The sequence below is a fragment of the Hylobates moloch genome, unplaced genomic scaffold (genome assembly GCF_009828535.3).
Source record: "Hylobates moloch isolate HMO894 unplaced genomic scaffold, HMol_V3 SCAFFOLD_14, whole genome shotgun sequence".
In the NCBI taxonomy this organism is placed as follows: domain Eukaryota; kingdom Metazoa; phylum Chordata; class Mammalia; order Primates; family Hylobatidae; genus Hylobates; species Hylobates moloch.
The window spans coordinates 98,552,389-98,571,364 of NW_026652289.1; the positions used below are offsets into that span (position 1 = coordinate 98,552,389).

At 35.0% G+C, this 18,976-nt stretch overlaps 1 protein-coding gene across 1 annotated transcript in view; it reads left to right on the forward strand.

Annotated features, from left to right (window-relative positions):
* Window positions 1–18,976, forward strand: part of UNC13C (unc-13 homolog C) — a 620,990-nt gene that overhangs the window by 320,861 nt on the left and 281,153 nt on the right. The window contains exon 16 of the mRNA XM_032174369.2: window positions 3,477–3,605. Within this exon, the coding sequence (XP_032030260.1) occupies window positions 3,477–3,605 (129 nt within the window). The remainder of the gene's footprint in view (window positions 1–3,476; window positions 3,606–18,976) is intronic.

Genomic DNA, 18,976 nt, shown 5'->3' on the forward strand with positions numbered 1-18,976 from the left:
TCCTTGCTTAAAAGCAGTATCTCCTTAAACTTGTAACTGTTCTTCCCCAACCCTCACTACTATCTGATTACTTTGCTTCCTATTTCAATGAAAAAAAAAAAAAATAGGAGGAAAGAAAGAGGAGCATCCTCAAGCTCCAATCACATACTCCCACCACCTACCCGAGTAGGTACTTCCTTGTATGTGTCCTTATATTCTTTCTTTTTTACTATTGATGAGCCATCTCTTTTCTTAGAAAATGTGGTCTCTTCTACTTGCGCAATTGATTTTGTCTTCTCTTGTGCACTAAAATATTGGTCCAGCAATACTCTCCACTCTCCTGAATTGTCAACTTTCCCTTATGTATGTGCTATTGATTTTACAGTCTTCAAAATACTGCTTGGCATCACTTTCTTCTATAGCTCCTACCCCAGTTCATTTCCCTTAATAGCAAAACTCCTTGAAATAGTCATCTATACATTTCCTTCCAATTAATTTCCTCCTATTATCCTTTCAACCAGTTTTCTTCTCCTGTTATCCTTTTTTCTCATGGCAGAGAGTAAAAATCACTCTTTTGTTGTACAGTCCTATTAGTTTGGACAAATGTGTAATCATATAACCACCAGAGCAATAAGATACAGAACAGTTCCATGAGCCTACAGAATTCCCTTGTGCTATACCATTGTCGTCAACCCTTCTCCCACGTGCTGGTAACCACGGATTTGTTCTTTGCCTGTAGGTTTGCCTTCCTTAGAACATCATGTAAATGAAATTTTACACAATGTAGCATAATACAATAGAGACTCATTGGCGTTGAGTGTATCAACAATTCACTTCTGTTAATTGCTAAGTAGTAATTCTTTGTTATATATGTACTACCGACTTATCCATTCCCTCACTGAGAGATATTTGAGTTATTTACAATTTTGGTTTATTACAAATAAAACTATTTTAAATAAGCGTGGGATTATAGTTGTAAACATACGTTTTTTATGTTCCTTGGGTTAAATCCTTAGCAACGGTGTGTGAGAGTCCCAATTGTTCAGCATCCTCTAGCAAAACTCCTGGGATTTTCAATGTTATGTATGTATGTTTGTATGTATTTATTATTCTAGTAGAAGTGATGTTGCATTATCTTAATGTATTAATTTTATTTGTCTAAAAATTAATAATATTGAGAATTTTTGGGGGGTTGATTTGCTGTCTGAACATCTTCTTTTGTGAAGAATGTTGAAATTTTTACCCATATTTATTAGCTGGTTTTCTTACTGTTAAGGGCATTTTAATTTTAATTATTTTAAATTGATAGATAAAATTGCATGTATTTATTGTGTACAACATGATGTTTTAAAATATATATGCATTGCAGGATGGCTAAATCTAGCTAATTAACATATGCATTACCTCACAAAGTTATCATTTTTGTGAGTAGAATATTTAAAATCTACTTTCTTGCACTCTTCAATAATACAGTAGTCTTGAGTTTTGAGAGTTTTTATATGTTTTGAATACAATTTTTTGTCAGATATGTGATTTGCTATTATTTTTGCCTTGTTTGTGCCTTGTCTTTTAATTGTCTTAAAAATATGTCATATAGTAAGTTTTTAATTTTGGTCTACTTTATCATTTTTTTTCTAATTATGGATAATGCTCTTGGTTAAACCAACATCACAAAGAGGTTTTTTGGTGTGTTTCTTCTAAAAGATTGGTTTTACCTTTTATATTTGGGCATATTTTTTATTTAGAATTTTGGGGTTTTTTTGGTGGTTGTTTTTGTTTGATGTAAGTGTGAAGCGTGAATCAAGGATAACATTTTACATATTTATGTTTAATAGTTCCAGCAGCGTTTCTTAGAAAGATTTTCCTTTCTCCATTGAATTGCTTTTGTATTATTGTAAAAAATTAAATTGACCATATATATATGGGTCTATTTCTGAACTCTCTATACTGTTCAATTGTCTGTGCATCCACCACTACCATCCTGTCTTGATTACTGTGACCTCATAGCAAATCATTTAAAAAGATAATGTGCATCCCACCTCGTTTCTTCATTTTTCACAATTGTATAGGTGATTTTCATCCTTTCTGGGATTTTAATTGAGATTGCATGTCATCTACAGATCAATCCGGAGAGAACTGACATTTTAACAATATTAAAACTTCAACTCTGTCCTTAGTTTTTGACCACACTGTAATCAGACTTTTACTGTCTCACTTCGCCAAAATTCATTTGTCAACATCTCATGTTTTATTTCTCTCCTATACCATTGGCTCTTTTGGGAGCGGGACGAGGGGTGGGGATCTCTACTGCTTTATTCTTTCTCATTTGTCTGTTGTCACAGATTTAGAATTATGTAAGATTTAACCGGATTTATTTATTGGACCTCTTCTCTTCACTCTCCATACTCAACCAGTGTTGTTTCTTTATTTTCTTCTGTAAGCTAATAATTTCCAAATTTATATCTCTAACCAGAACTTTTCCACAACTATAGATTCATTTATCCAAATATCTTCGTGAAATTCATGTATATGCCTAATAGGCTTCTTAAACTGTTCAGAATTGACTCCTGAGCTCCCATCCACAGTTTTTCCCATTTAAATTGAAGTCACCTCCCTTATAGCAGTTGCTCAGGCTAAAATATTGGGATCAACTGGGGTCAGCTCTCATACCAGTCATCCAGTCTGTCAGAAAATCCTGTTAGCTCTTTTTTTCTAAATTTTACCAGAGTATGAGCTCTTCTAATAATTTCTAATTCTACCACCTTGGTCAAGCATCATCTTCTCTAGACTAGATTTTAACATTATTCCCATAATTGGTCTTTCTAGTTTTTTCATAGCCCACTTTAAGGCAGCATAAGGGAGCCTTATAAAAGGTAGTTTTTTTGCTAAAATTAGGCCATTTTGCTCTTAGGCTTAAACTATCCACTTCTTCCCACCTCGCTAAAAGCTGAGATTCTTATAGTGGTCTATATGTAATCTCCCCTTGTTCTCACCCTACAGCTTCATTTACTATTGCTGTTTATTGTATTAATTCTATTCCATTGAAACACTTTCCATCCTTCCCCTGTTTTACTTTTCAACATGCTTCATCATGTAATATATTTTACATATTTATTTTATTATCTACTTGAACTTAAGCCCATGAGGAAAGGGATTTTTGTTTCTATCGTTCATTGCCATATCACCATTATCTGGCATATAGGAAGTGATGAATATTCGTTGAATGATGGAATGGAATGAAATCGATGCATGAAGTACTAACTGGTCACGTTAAGTGTTTTTATTTGAGTGTTTACAACTATTATCATTTTCAATAAGTTTTTCTATCAGAAAGTTAAAATGTTTACACATTTAAAACCACATGGTAAGATGACACTTACTGAACATAGAAAAATCAACCGAAAGAATTTATTGAATATGTATTTGAGTAGTTTATACTAGAATACAATGTGTTACTGTTGCATTTGAGAAAATAAGTGTCTGTCTTTGTCTGTCAGGTTCTGGAGCTGCAAAGCCCCCCAAAAGCGAGCATGGTGGTGAAGGACTGTGTAAGGGCTTGCCTGGATTCTACATACAAGTATATTTTTGACAATTGCCATGATCTCTACTCCCAGCTAACAGACCCGGTGAGAAAATACGTATGTCTTTTACAATCCCCACTTTTGTTTCTAATATCTGTTTCAATAAGTTTAGCCTGATAGTAAATAGAAAAGTATGTTCATTTAATTTCACATTAACTGCAAATTTGAGAATTTCTATACCTTTTCTTCACTTTTGAATATCACTTTCACATACATGAACTAATTCACTCCTTACAATAACTTTATATAGTAAAGGCACGTATTATTTAAGGTTTTAGCTGAAGAATCAGTTTCAGAAAAATGAAGAGATTTTCTCAAGGTCACACAGTGGGTAGGTGGCAGATTTGGGACTAGACATTAGGATTCCAACTGCTATTTCTATGTTCTTCCCCTAATTCATACTGCCTCCCATACCATTTTATTTTATTTATTTGTTTTTTAAGATGGAGTCTCACTCTGTTGCCCAGGCTGGAGTGCCGTGGAGCAATCTCGGCTGACTGCAACCTCCGCCTCCTGGGTTCAAGCGATTCTCCTGCCTCAGGCTCCCCAGTAGCTGGGATTACAGGCATGAGCCAGCATGCCCAGCTGATTTTTTTTATTTTTAGTAGAGATGGGGTTTCTCCATGTTGGCCAGGCTGGTCTTGAACTCCTGACTTCAGGTGATCCGCCCGCCTTGGCCTCCCAAAGTGCTGAGATTACAGGCATGAGCCACCACACCCGGCCTATATGTTAATTTATTAAGAAATATTTCAAAAATACAATTGAAATCAAAACCACAATGAGATACAATCTTGCACCAGTGGTAACGGCTATTATTATTATTAAATTTTTATTTCATTAGGTTTTTGGGGAACAAGTGGTATTTGGTTACATAAGTAAGTTATTTAGCGGTGATTTGTGAGATTTCGGTGTACCCATCACCCAAGCAGTATACACTGAACTCAATTTGTAGTCTTTTATCCCTCACACCCCTCCGACCCTTTCCCCAGAGTCCTCAAAGTCCATTGTATCATTCTTATGCCTTTGCATCCTCATAGCTTAGCTCCGACTTATGAGTGAGAACATACAATGTGTAGCTTTCTATTCCTGAATTACTTCACTTAGAATAATAGTCTTCAGTTCCACCTAGGTTGCTGTGAATGCCATCAATTCATTCCTTTTTATGGCTGAGTAGTAGTATTCCATTATGTGGAGATATATATATAGATCACAGTTTCTTTATTCACTCGTTGATTGATGGGCATTTAGGCTGGTTCCATATTTTTGGAATTGTAAATTGTGCCGCTATAAACCTGCATGTGCAAGTATCTTCTTTGTGTGTGGATTTCTTTTCCTCTGGGTAGATACCCAGTAGTGAGATTTCTGGATTAAATGGTAGTTCTACTCTTAGTTCTCTGAGGGATCTCTACACTGTTTTCGAAAGTGGTTGTACTAGTTTACGTTCCCATTAGCAGTGTAGAAGTGTTCCCTTTTCACTGCATCTTTGAAGGCATCTATTATTTTTTTGATGTTTTTACTATGGCCATTCTTCCAGTAGTAATGTGGTACTGCGTTGTGGTTTTAATTTGTATTTCCCTGATCACAGTTATGTTGAGTATTCTTTTCATATATTTGTTGGCCATTTGTGTATCTTCTTTTGAGAATTGTCTATTTATGTCCTTGGCCCTGTTTCTGATAAGATTTTTTTTCTTACTAATTTGTTTGAGTTTCCTGTAGATTCTGGATATTAGTCCTCTAACAGATGTATAGATTGTGAAGATTTTCTCCCACTCTGTGGGTTGTCTGTTTACTCTGCTGACTGTTCCTTTTGCTGTGCAAAAGTCCTTTAGTTTAATTAAATCCCACCTATTTATCTTTGTTTTTGTTGCATTTGCTTTTGGGTTCTTGGTCATGAAGTCTTTGGCTAAGCCAGTGTCTAGAAGGGTTTTTCTGATGTTATATCTTCTAGAATTTTTATAGTTTCAGGTCTTAGATTTAAGTTCCTTGATCTATCTTGAGTAGATTGTTGTATAAGATGAGAGATGAAGACCCAGTTTCATTTTCCTACATGTGGCTTTTCAATTATCCCAGCACCAATTGTTGAATAGGGTATTCTTTCCCTGCTTTATGTTTTTGTTTGCTTTGTTAAAGATCAGTTGGCTGTAAGTATGTGGGTTTATTTATGTGTTCACTATTCTCTTCCATTTGTGTATGTGCCTATTTTTATACCAGTACCATGCTGTTTTGGTGACTATGGCCTTATAGTATAAAGTTAGGTAATGTGATGTCTCCAGATGTGTTCCTTTTGCTTAGTCTTGCTTTGGCTATGTGGGCTCTTTTTTGATTCCATGTGAATTTTAGGACGTTTTTTTCTAGTTCTGTGGAGAATTATGGTGGTATTTTAATGGGAATTGCATTGAATTTGTAAATTGTTTTGGCAGTATGGTCATTTTCACATTATTGATTCTACACATCCATAAACATGCAGAATGGCTATTATTAAAACATCAAAAAACAATACATGCTGGCAAGGCTGCAGAAAAAAGGGAATGCTTATCCACTGTTTGTGGGAATATAAATGTGTTCAGCCACTGTGGAAAGCAGTATGGAGATTTCTCAGAAAACTTAAAACAGAACTACCATTTGATCTAGCAGTTCCACTACTGAGAATCTCTACAAAAGAAAATCAGTTTTTCTACCAAAAAGATAAATGCACTCATATATTCATCACAGCACTATTCACAAAAGCAAAGTGGAATCAACCTAGGCGCCCATCCATGGTGGACTGGATAAAGAAAATGTGGTGTATACACACCATGATATACTATGTAGCCATAAAAAAGAATGAAATAATGTCCTTTGCAGCAACATGGATGCATCTGGAGGCCATTATCCTAAACAAAATAACGCAGGAAAGGAAAATTAAACACTGCATATTCTCACTTATAAGTGAGAGCTTATAAAGATGGGAACAATAGAAACTAGGCCTACTGGCAATGGGAGAAGGCTTAAAAACTAACTATTGGGTTCTATGTTCAGTACCTGGGTAAGGGGATCAGTTGTACCCCAAACCTCAGCATCACACAATCTATTCAGGTAACAAACCCACATATGTACCTCATGAATCTAAAATAAATGTTGAAATTATTTTTAAAAATTTCAGGAATACAAAAGAAAATATACAAAGCAAATCAAACATGTATATGCTTACTACCTATAACCATATGTTAACATTTTCCAATATTTCTCTGCTCTTGTTTAAAGACATTAAATGTTACACATAAAATAGTGTTTTGCTTGGGAGGCTGAGGCGGGCAGATCACGAGGTCAGGAGATCGAGACCATCGTGGCTAACACGGTGAAACCCCGTCTCTACTAAAAATACAAAAAATTAGCTGGGCGTGGTGGCGGGTGCCTGTAGTCCCAGCTACTCGGGAGGCTGAGGCAGGAGAATGGCGTGAAGCCTGGGAGGTGAAGCTTGCAGTGAGCCAAGATTGCACCACTGCACTCCAGCCTGGGGGACAGAGCAAGACTCCATTTCAAAAAAAAAAAAAAGTATTTTGCTTTGTATTTCCCAATCCCATCCCACTCCTTTTTAGTGCTTTGGAGATGAACACCATTCTAATATTGGTGAGTTTGAACATATTTTCACATATGATCAATGAACGCTTGAGTTTTATGTTCTGTGAATTGCCTGTCAATCTTTTGTGTGTGTTTTTCTTGGTTTTCTTGTCTGTTACTTATTAATTTATACAAAAATCTAAAAATATTGTGGATATTAATCGTTTTTTGGTTATGTGGATTTCATAGATTACTTCCCTCTTGATGACATGTCTTTTTGTTATATTGAAGTTTTCTAATGCATACTATGACATATGTAGCTATTACTTCTATGAAATTGGCTTTTACAAATGTATTCTAGCTTGGGCAACCTGGGCAGCATAGCGAGACCCTATCTCTACAATTTTTTAAAAACATTAGCTGTGTGTGGTTGTATGTGTCTATAGTCACACCTGCTTAGGAGGTTAAGGTGGTTAGAGTGAGCCCAGGAATTGGAAGTTAGAGTGATCTATGATTGTTCTACTGCATTCTAGCCTTGGTGACACAGCAAGAGCGTATCTCTATTGAAAAAAAAAGTGTCTATTGCCTATCCTTTCTGGAAGAGTGCACTTGCTCCACTAGATATTACAAATTGTGTGATTATCCATGAAACATTCTGTTTACTTGGGAGAGGCAAATTCTAGAAAGCAAATGTTAGATGAAGGCAAGTAAGACTCTTCCAAACTGGATTTTTAGCTAGGTTTCATATAGTATGATATATTTCTGGGGTCACTGTTTTTTGTGTTTTTTTTTTGCTTTATAGGAAAACAAATTAAGCTGAGTTTGGCATTGCATAAGCAAAAGAATATATAACCACATACTTGTTCATAACTTTAGCTCATCAACTCTGTTAGATATGCTCTAGTTTTAAAACTTGGTCCTCCAGGATTTCTAGGAGCTAAATTGGTTCTCACTTGCACTTTCCCATGAGTAGTTTTCTAATGACTTTTCTTTGTCTAATCTCTACTTTCCATCTTCCTCCCATAGGGCTCTTTCAATTCTTTTACATTTTTCAACATCATTATCTTTATTTTACCTAAAGGCTAAGATTGAAACTTTTTATTGTACCATGCAATTACCCATGCATAACTTTTTTTTTTTTTTTTTTGACGGATTTTTTCTCTGTCACCCAGACTGGAGTGCAGTGGTGCAATCTCAGCTCACTGCAACCTCCGCCTCTTGGGTTCAAGTGATTCTCCTGCCTCAGCCTCCTGAGTAGCTGGGATTACAGAGGCACCACCACCATGCCTGGCTTATTTTGTATTTTTAGTAGAGACAGGGTTTCACCATATTAGCCAGGCTGGTCTCGAACTCCTGACCTCAGGGGGACCCACCTGCCTCAGCCTCCCAAAGTGCTGAGAGTACAGGCGTGAGCCACCGCACCTGGCCCCATGCGTAACTTTATAATCAATCTTACCAGGCTTTACCAAGTTCAGTTTCCTACTCCTCACACTCCTGAACCAAACTGCTCTGCTCTCATGAGCCCTAAATTTTATAGTTTCCATGAATCAGCCATCCTTTTTCATATCCCTGCCTTTATGCATCCTGTTCTATATGCCTAAAAAAACTCTCCCTCCTTCCCTGCTTTCATCAAAATCCAGCTCAAATATGATCTTTGTTAAAGAAAAAAATTATTCATTACACCCATTAAAGAATGCTAAGGCAGACTATTCAAAGAGGACTATTACAATAGTTACACAGGAAGGCTACCGCAATGGGATTTTATAGTAGACAAGAGAAATTGGGCTCAACTATGAATACCACAAGGAAAAGTGGGAATTTATCACCAAGGAGCTGAGTTAAGGGGAGGGGCTTACTGGATAGAAATTACTAAGAGGTAACATTTGGGGTAAGGGGGGATCCTGGCTAACAGATCTGATGGGATTCTTGGTGAAGGCAGACCAGGGTGATCAAGTATCACCGGAAGCATTGTGGAGGAAGGAAATCTGACCAGATATCAAAGTGTGATCAGATATCAAGGATGAAAAATCCTGGCTAAACTGAGAAGATTCTTGCTAAATTGGGCAATGCAGAAACTAACATGGAAGTTCAAAAGTTGACGCCCGGTTAAAAAGAGAGCTCAGAAGAGTTTGACCAAAGTTTGGTCAAAGAGAGAATCTTTATTATTTCCTCATCTACTAATTAATACTCAGTGGATGAATTAAACTGTCAAAGTAAAGTGGCATACCTTACTTGATGTCTTTCTAATACATAAATAATAACAACAACAATAATAAATAAGCAGTTTATTTCTGTTAGAGAGCTTCGTAGGTAGTTCCCATAAAGCAAACATGCCCCTAACAAAAAGTAAATGAATTATGTCACATCAAAATAATCTAATATAGCTTAATATTTTCTGACTTGGCTTTTAGAAAAGACAATTACATACTTTTCTCACCAGTTTTATCTTTAGGTAGATAGATCTTAGATTTTATGTGAAATTTTGTCAATGTAGGGAATGCTTGGGGCTAAGCTTTAAATCTTGGAAAAATACTTTTTCATCAATATTGTTATTATTTGAAATTCTAAAGGAAGCATCCATTGGAGCTGAATTATTTAGGGGGCTAATGCTCTCTAGAGCCCTTTTGAAGCCATCTAGGAATATTTCATATGATTAAGGCTTATCTCCCCTCAGTTGGCTGCAACTCCATGCTCCTAAGAGCTCAAGTGAAGACCTTTTTGTCTTATAGCATACATCTCACCTGTCTTCAAATTCTAATTATTTAGCTCAAAATTAAATGCCTTCATTTGAAAACATATCCAGAATCAGACCACTTTTCACCAGATCCATGCTTCTACCCTGGGTCAAAACCATAATCATTGTTCGCTCGGATTACTACTTAACTTCCTAAGAGAGCTCAACGTGTCTACCCCATCATCTTATGTCTGTTCTCAACAGAGCAGCCAGAATTATTTTTTTAAAAAGGAAGTCAGATTATATCACTCTTCTGCACAGAATGTTCTAAGGCCCTTCATTTAAGTTAAATTCAAAGTCCTACAAAACTCCACATGATCTGGCCCACGTTATGCTTCTCACCCCTCTTGCTCTAATTCTGTCCCCTTGCATGTATCTCCATGTGACTGGAGAGCCAATGAAGAGTTGATGTGCAGAGAAGTAATGTGAACAATGCTTTACCCCTGCTTTTTATGACAGAGACAGAACTCAGGACAGTGCCAAGTAGGTGTTCACAAAAGCATTTGTTTAATGAATTGAATACATAAATAAACTGATTTTTCTCCAAATAATACAGTAAGCAATTATAGGTATATTTCACCTATTATAAACCAGATTGAATGAAGTGCCCTATTCTGTGGTAGACCCTCAGTGCTTGCCTAGGGCCTCTTGTACTTATTCTGGGTCATGTGGCAGGATCCCAGATGACGAGATATGGGAGAAGTAAATCAGGTCCACTTCTAGTCCCAACCCATGAAAACATCTTGTCACCTGCAGTGCAATAACCTGGAAGGATGCATATTCCAGATGGCATAGCTACCAGGTGGAGAAGCACTGCCTGTCAGCCTCAGACTTTGGATGTTTAAGAAATAATCTTTTATTGTATTAACTCACTGATACTTGGATATTTATTTGTTACCATAGCACAATCTGGCTTATTTTGACTAATAGAACTTCTGCTCCTTTTCCAACCTGCCACCCCACTATATATTTAAAATATATCCATGTTTACGTGACTGTCCTATTTATAACTCTGGATCAGCTCCCCATTAACTCACAGGATGAAGTCCAGACTCTCCCATTATCCACAGTGCCTCTAAGATCTAAGCCTTGATTATCACTCCTGAGTTCAACATCATCTCCACATTTGCATTCCGTGATTCAGTACATTAAACTCCATGGTGATCCTTGCCTTATATTTACCTGCCTGGAGTGTGCATCCCTTCTCCAAACTTCCCTTCTAACAGCTAACCCCAGCTCAGCTAACCTTTTCTTCAGAAAGCCTTTATAACCTCTTCTAGCTGGATTTGGTGTTTCGGTTCCCTAGTCTCATAATACCCTGACATGTCACCACCACTGCACTTATCATGGTGAATTTATTAGGTGCATCATGTGATATCAGTTTGACCTGTCTTTCCGGCTAAACCGTGAGTTTCATCTTTGTATTCCCAGTGCTTGGTGGTATACCTGACTCTGAGTAGGGTGGATAAACAAAGTAATTATCTAGTAAAAATAACATTTAAAAAAAAAGGCAGTGCCTTAGTTACTTATTTGTAGTATCCTTCAGTGACTCTACATTAAAACCTATGGTAAGGAACATAATCTCTGATATTAAAACCCCTGAGTTCAAATTACAGCTCTACTTTTTAGCATTGTGGCCTTTGTTAAGCTATTTAGCCTCTTCTTGTCTAGTTTCTTCATCATATTCATGCTACTTCTGTTTTCTCTGAATCCTCTCTGGATAATATAACGCCTTGCCTGAAAAAAAAAAAATTAAGAATTCCAGCACTGTTAGCCACAGTACAGTTCTGATTATTTAAATGTGGAATCATACTTTCTCTCTCCAGAGGGATTTTGAAGAACCATATAATAATAAAATGCTTAGGATAAAAAGGGAAAATCGATTTAATAGAAAAGTAGAAACAGCTGCAGTTAGAACGAGAGAAGTGTGGTCTCCGGAGGCTGGCTCTGCACTCGGTAGGTGGTATTTACCTTGGCTGAATTGCCAGGCTCCACATCTGCACTTCAGTTTAGCTTAAGAACTCCAATGTGTCAGTGTAGACAGAGGTCACTGGACTCACAGAGAGATACACAAAGGATCAATCTATAAACTGGATAGATATCTATCCAGCAGATACCTAATCAGCCCTATTATATGCCAGGGACTGGTGTAGGCTCTTACGACATGTCAGGGAACAAACAATAGTTTCTTTAAAATAAAAACTACAGTTTCAAACAGACTGAAAATGTTTTAGTTTATACTCTCCCAGGTGAACATCTATGTGAAAATAAAACCTGTAATCTGAAGGTTATTTTAGGAATCTGGAACAAGAGCAGGATGAATTAGCTGGATAATATTAATAGGGATTATTGCTAGCATGAACACATCCATTTTAATAAAATCTACGTAAAGAGACCCCCTAATTGTGGAATGAGGAGGATAGATAAGACTTTCTTTTTCAATGTGTTTTAAAAGAATTATGCTGAGCTAATGTCAGCATTAACTCAGTTCCGTGGAAACCACTCAGTGAAAGAACTTTGCTGTTAACAATGAAAACGTTTATTCACTGATTTCTACAGTCTCCCTCCACACCTACCCTGAAATCAAAACTTGTTTACACAGAGGTCATCCACAAAAAGACGCCAAAAACCAATAAAACCTTTCTGCCTAAGATTCTGCTATTTTAAATTTATATATTTTGGTAAATGTTGAGTCGTTTATTGAATGACTACCTAAGAAAATTGTATTAAGATACGTCTTAACTAAAACACACGTACACTTTTAGTTCTGAAGCACACTTAGGGACTTTTTAAAATCTTATTTTGAATCTGATTAGAAGGTTTGTAACTAAAAACAAGAACAAACGAAAGTTCTTGACATTCATGTTGATGATTTCTTTTGAAAATCATTTCTCCAAATGACTGTGTTTTGTTATAAGGCAGCATGAGTGATACAGATAGATGAATGCAGAGGAAAATGTGCTACCTACAAGTGGGAGTTGTATGTAAAATCAGTAGAAACATATTTCTCTCTTTATTAACTTTTGGATACATACACACACACATGCACACATATGCTTAGGTTCTTTGTTTCCCTCCGAAGTCAAATTCTCTCACTTCTTATCTCAAAGGAAATCTCTGTTAAGAATTTCTTATTAGCTTTGATGAACATAGTTTCATCTTTATGTAAATTTATTACTTACATCTATTATTTGTGATACAGTCTTTATCTACCTGTGATATAATACATTGTAGAAATAGGTAATACAGTATTATTGTTATATATACTAATTCTAGAACCAGATTGTCTAAATGTAATTATTTTTCTATAATTTTGAAAGCTCAATATTAATTTTTGAGAGCTATCTATGCTGATGCATGTATGTACAGTTTGTTGATTTTTACAACTGCCTACAGCATATACAGCAATTTACACATCAATTCCGATTTTTCACAATTACAAATAAGGCTGCGATGAATATCTTTGTAGTAGATGTGTAAAAATTTCGGTATAGTCTCTTAAAGGAGAAGGGAATACCCTCCTTTCCTCTACTTTTTCCCTTCCACTAGACAGAATGTGGATCTGATTTTGAGCCATCTTGTACCATGTGGACAGAAGCACCCTTTACTTTTCATATGCATTAAAATACCTTTTGTCTGAAACTCCTGGTAACCTTGAGTTTAGTGAAAGCAAACTCCATTTATCTTAATATTGAATTTGTAGCATATAACACTGTGCAGAGATCAATTAATGGTTACTAAATGAAAATTCTATCAAAAACATCTCTTTGTATTAGACGGAATGTGATATGTATACCACAATTTTGGCCACGTTATCCTCTGAAAATTCTTTGAGAAAAAGAAAATATCACCGTAGAATACTCTAAACTGACAGCTTGCCTGAATTTAAATGTGGAAAATTTCAGAACGTCTATGCTTAATTTGTGGATGTATCTTTCTCAGTTATTTTAACCCAAAAAGTTGATTTAGCAATTTGTCTTTTTCCCTTTCATTTGGTTTTGCTCTAGCCAATTTCTAAATAATTCAGCAATGAAAGAAAAGTTAAAATGTGCCCTGAAATCTACATGTAGAAAAATATCCAATTCTATAACTCTTAATTTGAAACATGATTTAAATAGTGGTCATTACATAATATGTCCCTGACTTTTCTTAGATATTTTTCCAGCAATGTACTTTCTTTTTTTTTTTTTTTTTTTGGAGACAGAGTCTTGCTCTGTCGCCCAGGCTGGAGTGCAGTGGCGCAATCTCGGCTCACTGCAAGCTCTGCCTCCTGGGTTCATGCCATTCTCCTGCCTCAGCCTCTCCGAGTAGCTGGGACTACAGGCGCCCACCACCATGCCCGGCTAATTTTTTGTATTTTTAGTAGAGACGGGGTTTCACCGTGTTAGCCAGGATGGTCTTGATCTCCTGACCTCGTGATCCGCCCGCCTCGGCCTCCCAAAGTGCTGGGATTACAAGCGTGAGCCACCGCGCCCGGCCTCTAGCAATGTACTTTCTTGTGTAATCATTGGCATTCGTTGGGGAATGATGTTTATTCTGAAAGAAAGGTGCCTTTTTACCACCTCATGTGCTCATTGTCTTAGTTCTAAATCTGAGTAAATATAAGCATAACTTAGACTTAATATGTTTATAATTCGATATATACAAATATATCAAATTATAATTTATAAAATATTTATATTTTATAAATATATAAAAATATCATTTGATATTCTATAAAATGCATGGAGTACATGTTATGAAAAGAAAATTTCTTTTTAAATGCCAGCTTCATGACTAGTATATAAAATTTTACGTGTAACAAGAAATTGTTCAAAATGGGTAGTATATTGCTATACTACCCATGCTATATAGTCTTACGTATTTTAAAGAAGAAAAATACATGAAAATTCAGAGCCTAAAAAATGACTAGCCAGTTATGCTTCTATCACTATATGCTTTAATTTTCATAACAAAGTAAATAAAGTAAAAAATGAAACCATAATAAATTCTGAAAATATCAATAACATAGTATGTTGTATTAGTAAAACTAGTGAAATTTTGATTTTCTAACAGAATTATGACAGTACATGAAAGAAATTATAACCTCACGTTGTTAATAAACATTGATGAAAAAAGTCTAATTAAAATATTAAATATTAAAGAACATGATGTGGTCAGGTAATTTCATCTCATGAATGCAAAAATGGTTCAACAATACCAAAAAGAGATCAATTATAAGTTTAATGGTGATATGGGACATTGGAACCTTCATGCACTTTCAGTTGGCAAGTAAACTAACTCTGGGTACACATTTTCACAAAGTTCACCAAGGGCATGTTTACTAGGATATTCAATATAGTGTTGTTTGTGAGGCTGAGGAGTTGGAGGCAACCCAGGTATCCTTCACAGAAAAATAGATCCATAAAATGTAGTGGATACGTACCATGGAGTATCGTGGAGCACTTAGGAAAATGGGTTAGATGTCTACATAGTAACACGGATAAAAAGTAAAAACTGTGATAAGTGGAAAACAAGGGAAGAAACATAATGTTGTATATTAGCACAATACTTTTTTTATTTTTTATTTTTTTTTTTTTGAGATGGAGTCTCTCTCTGTTGCCCAGGCTGGAGTGCAGTGACACGAACTCGGCTCACTGCAAGCTCCGCCTCCCAGGTTCACACCAGTCTCCTCTCTCAGCCTCTCAAGTAACTGGGACTGCAGGTGCCTGCCACCACTCCCAGCTAATTTTTGTATTTTTGGTAGAGATGGGGTTTCACCATGTTAGCCAGGATGGTCTTGATATCCTGACCTTGTGATCCGCCTGCCTCGGCCTCCCAAAGTGTTAGGATTACAGGCATGAGCCACTGCGCCCAGCCTATTTTTCGAAAATTTAGATAAATACACAAAACAATAATAAACATTTTATAAGACTGAAAAAATAGGCAAAAATCAAACTCAGTAACATGGTCTTATGTAAGTCAAAAGGAGATGAAATTGTAGAATGGTAATTAAAAGAAATAGAAAGATAAGGATGACGGATGGAATGAATAGACAGGCAGACAGGAAACTTGCATGATCTAAATTCCTAAATTTAAGGTTCTAACCTCTCCTCCACCTCAAAGAAAAAAAGAGTAAGTCTAAAGGTCTGCAGCAAAATATGCTATGTTTGTGATATCTCTGGAGTCAATTACCTAAACTTTGTATAACTTTTCAATTGATATGAATTTAGCATCTAACAAGTATGAAACTCAGATTTAATGTTGACTCTTTCTGCCCCACATGGCCGTACACGAAATTGAAATGACGACCTCTGAAACTGTGCAGTGTTATAGCCATAAAACTGCTGTAGTGGAGTCAAGAGGTATAATCAATATTGTGTCGTGTGATTTTTATTTTAATGTGTTCCTTCTTTAGAAACCTTCATTCTTTAAAGATGTTTTTCATTCACAAATGGTGATAGGAAAAAATGAATTCATTTACAATATGCTTCTTTATATTTTAATACTGTCAAGTAAGTTGTTTGGAACATATAATATTTCATTGAAGACTATAGTTTGAGTCATTTCACTTTAAATTTTTCTGTTTTTCACATTGTGACTTTGTATAATAGTTACCCAGGAAACTGATGAGTCTTGAATCGATTCGTTTTAAAATATAGTTGTTGCTTGGGATGGGACATTTTAGTAAGTCAAATTACTCCAAGCTCATGACAAGTCCAGTAAACATAAGAAAATGGAAACATAATTTTTTTTTACAATTGTTTGACTCTAGTATTTCCCAAATTTCCTGCTGCTACGAATCATCTGGGGAGCTTGTTAAAACTCAGGTTCTTGGCTCCTTCAAAAAATACAGGATATCCAGTAAAGTGCCCAGGAATCTGTATTTTTTAACAAGTTAGTAGAATGATACCTGGCATTAAGCAACTATTCCATTGAATAGAACTTTGTCACTATGGATTCTGATATTCTATTTACTTTTTAGTTTTTCTTTTTAGTAAGTATCTAGAGAAAAACTTACACTGAAAATTAAATTGTGGAAAGAACTATAGTATGTAAAAAACCTGTTTAAGAACTGTTTTTGCCTAATAGTCTGTATTATTTCCCAAGGCTTGGGCTCCTCTTCCCCAGCTTCCCAGAAGTTACACAATTCTTTATATAATTCCTTTTAAAGAGAAAAAAATGGTAGATGTTACTTATATCACTGAATCCTTGGTAAAACAATACAGCAATTAAGATCAACAGGGAGACAGTATGGTGGAGAATATTATAAAACCCTTCAGTGTAGGAATTTTATCTCTCTTGCTCACCAACGCATTTTTTATATCCAATCTAAGACTTCACATATACTAGGCATTTCATAAATAGTGGATGTAATAGTTGCCATTTTTGTTTATAATACATGTGAATCAAAACCATAAGATTTTAATTTTAATCTTAGTTTTACAACTTAACTAATTATAAAGAATTAACAAATCACTCAGTAGCCACTGTTTTCTCATCTCTAAAATAATGCAGTATCTTTTATCTCTACTTCAGAGGTAGTAGAACTCTGATTCTAAAATCAGGAGATGTTTACACTTAGTGAAGCATCTAGTGAATTAGAAAGTAGTGTAGAAACGTAAGTAATTAAAAGAGAGAAATATACAGAGAGAGAATTAAAGTTAAAATTTCATTTACTCAGTGATTTCATTGAAATCTTGGGGTGAAAGTTAAATGTGAAACTTTAAAACAAGAGGTCAGGAACTCTAATCCATCTAAAAAGCTCTCTATATGGTTAGGTTTAATGCATTTTTAATTGCTATTTTCAGCTTTCCAGGAAATACTGATGTACTTATTCTCATAGTTGTGATTTTGTTTATATATTGTGATTATATAAATATATAACATATATATACATTTATATAATTATATATATAAAATATATATTGCCTAATATACATTTTATAAGACAAAAGATATTTTATATATGTTTTATATATAAAGTTGCTAGGACTAGAAGCATGGGCCGCCACACCAGAAGAAAACTAGACTTTCATGTGGGCTCTAATTTTTCTGTTGGCATTTAGTTTCTAAAAAACATAGTACCAAGCACAGTGCCTGAGCCTGTAATCTCTACAATTATATATATATAAAATATAGATAAAATATTTTATACATATGTAAATAAATACATATAAATATATATGTAATTGTATATAAATATATATAATTATATATAAATATATATATAATTATATAAATGTATATATATATATAGAGAGAGAGTGAGTCAGGTTATCCTCTCTGAAGAATATTATTGGTCATAATTGTTTAATTCATCATCAGCAACAAAATCACGTGAATAAAATGGTGTTGCTTAATGAAATGGTATTTAATGTGCTGATTAGACATAGTCTAATAATCATATGCTGATTAGACATAGTCTCTTTTATTAAAAGCCTCATATTTTGTAGTATGTTTCTTCTAAAGTTCCTGATTCATCAGAACAGTGTCAAACAGAAGGCATAAAACAAAAATACAGCAATTAATTATGCTAAATTCTAGAATATATATGTATTTTTGCTATCACTCGTAAGTGGTGTCTATATATAATCTCTAATAGATGGCTAGCAAAGACAGACTAGATTGTAATAATCCAGTAATCCAATTTCCCCTTGCTTTCTCCAAAACAAGTTACTGGATAATAGAATCTCACCAGGAAATGAATTGGTCCCTTTCTTTATTTCCATGATGCGTTTTATTTTCCTTAAACATGCTCTATGGCTCTCTATAGAGGTGCTCAATTTTTTTTACCATTCCTTAAAATATCTTATTAAAAATGCAGTTTATGTATCCTGTTTTGTTGATTTTTACAGTTTTATCTATTGAAAAATTCTATCTTTGAGACATTCTTCTTTGGCAGTGGTGAAAATGGCCAAGAGGAAGCATTCAAAATTATGCAGGAAGATTAGTTTTGAGCTTTCTGTCTCATACAGGAAAAAGGATTTAAATGTAATTCATTTATTCACATATATACCATAAATAAAATTTGTTGACTTCTTGTTGTGTACCAAACACTAAGAATAAGAGAAAGAGCAGTGAACAAGAAAAACACAGTCAGTATCCTCATGGGACTCTAGCCAGAGAGGTAGACATTAAGAAAATTATTAGACCAATAACT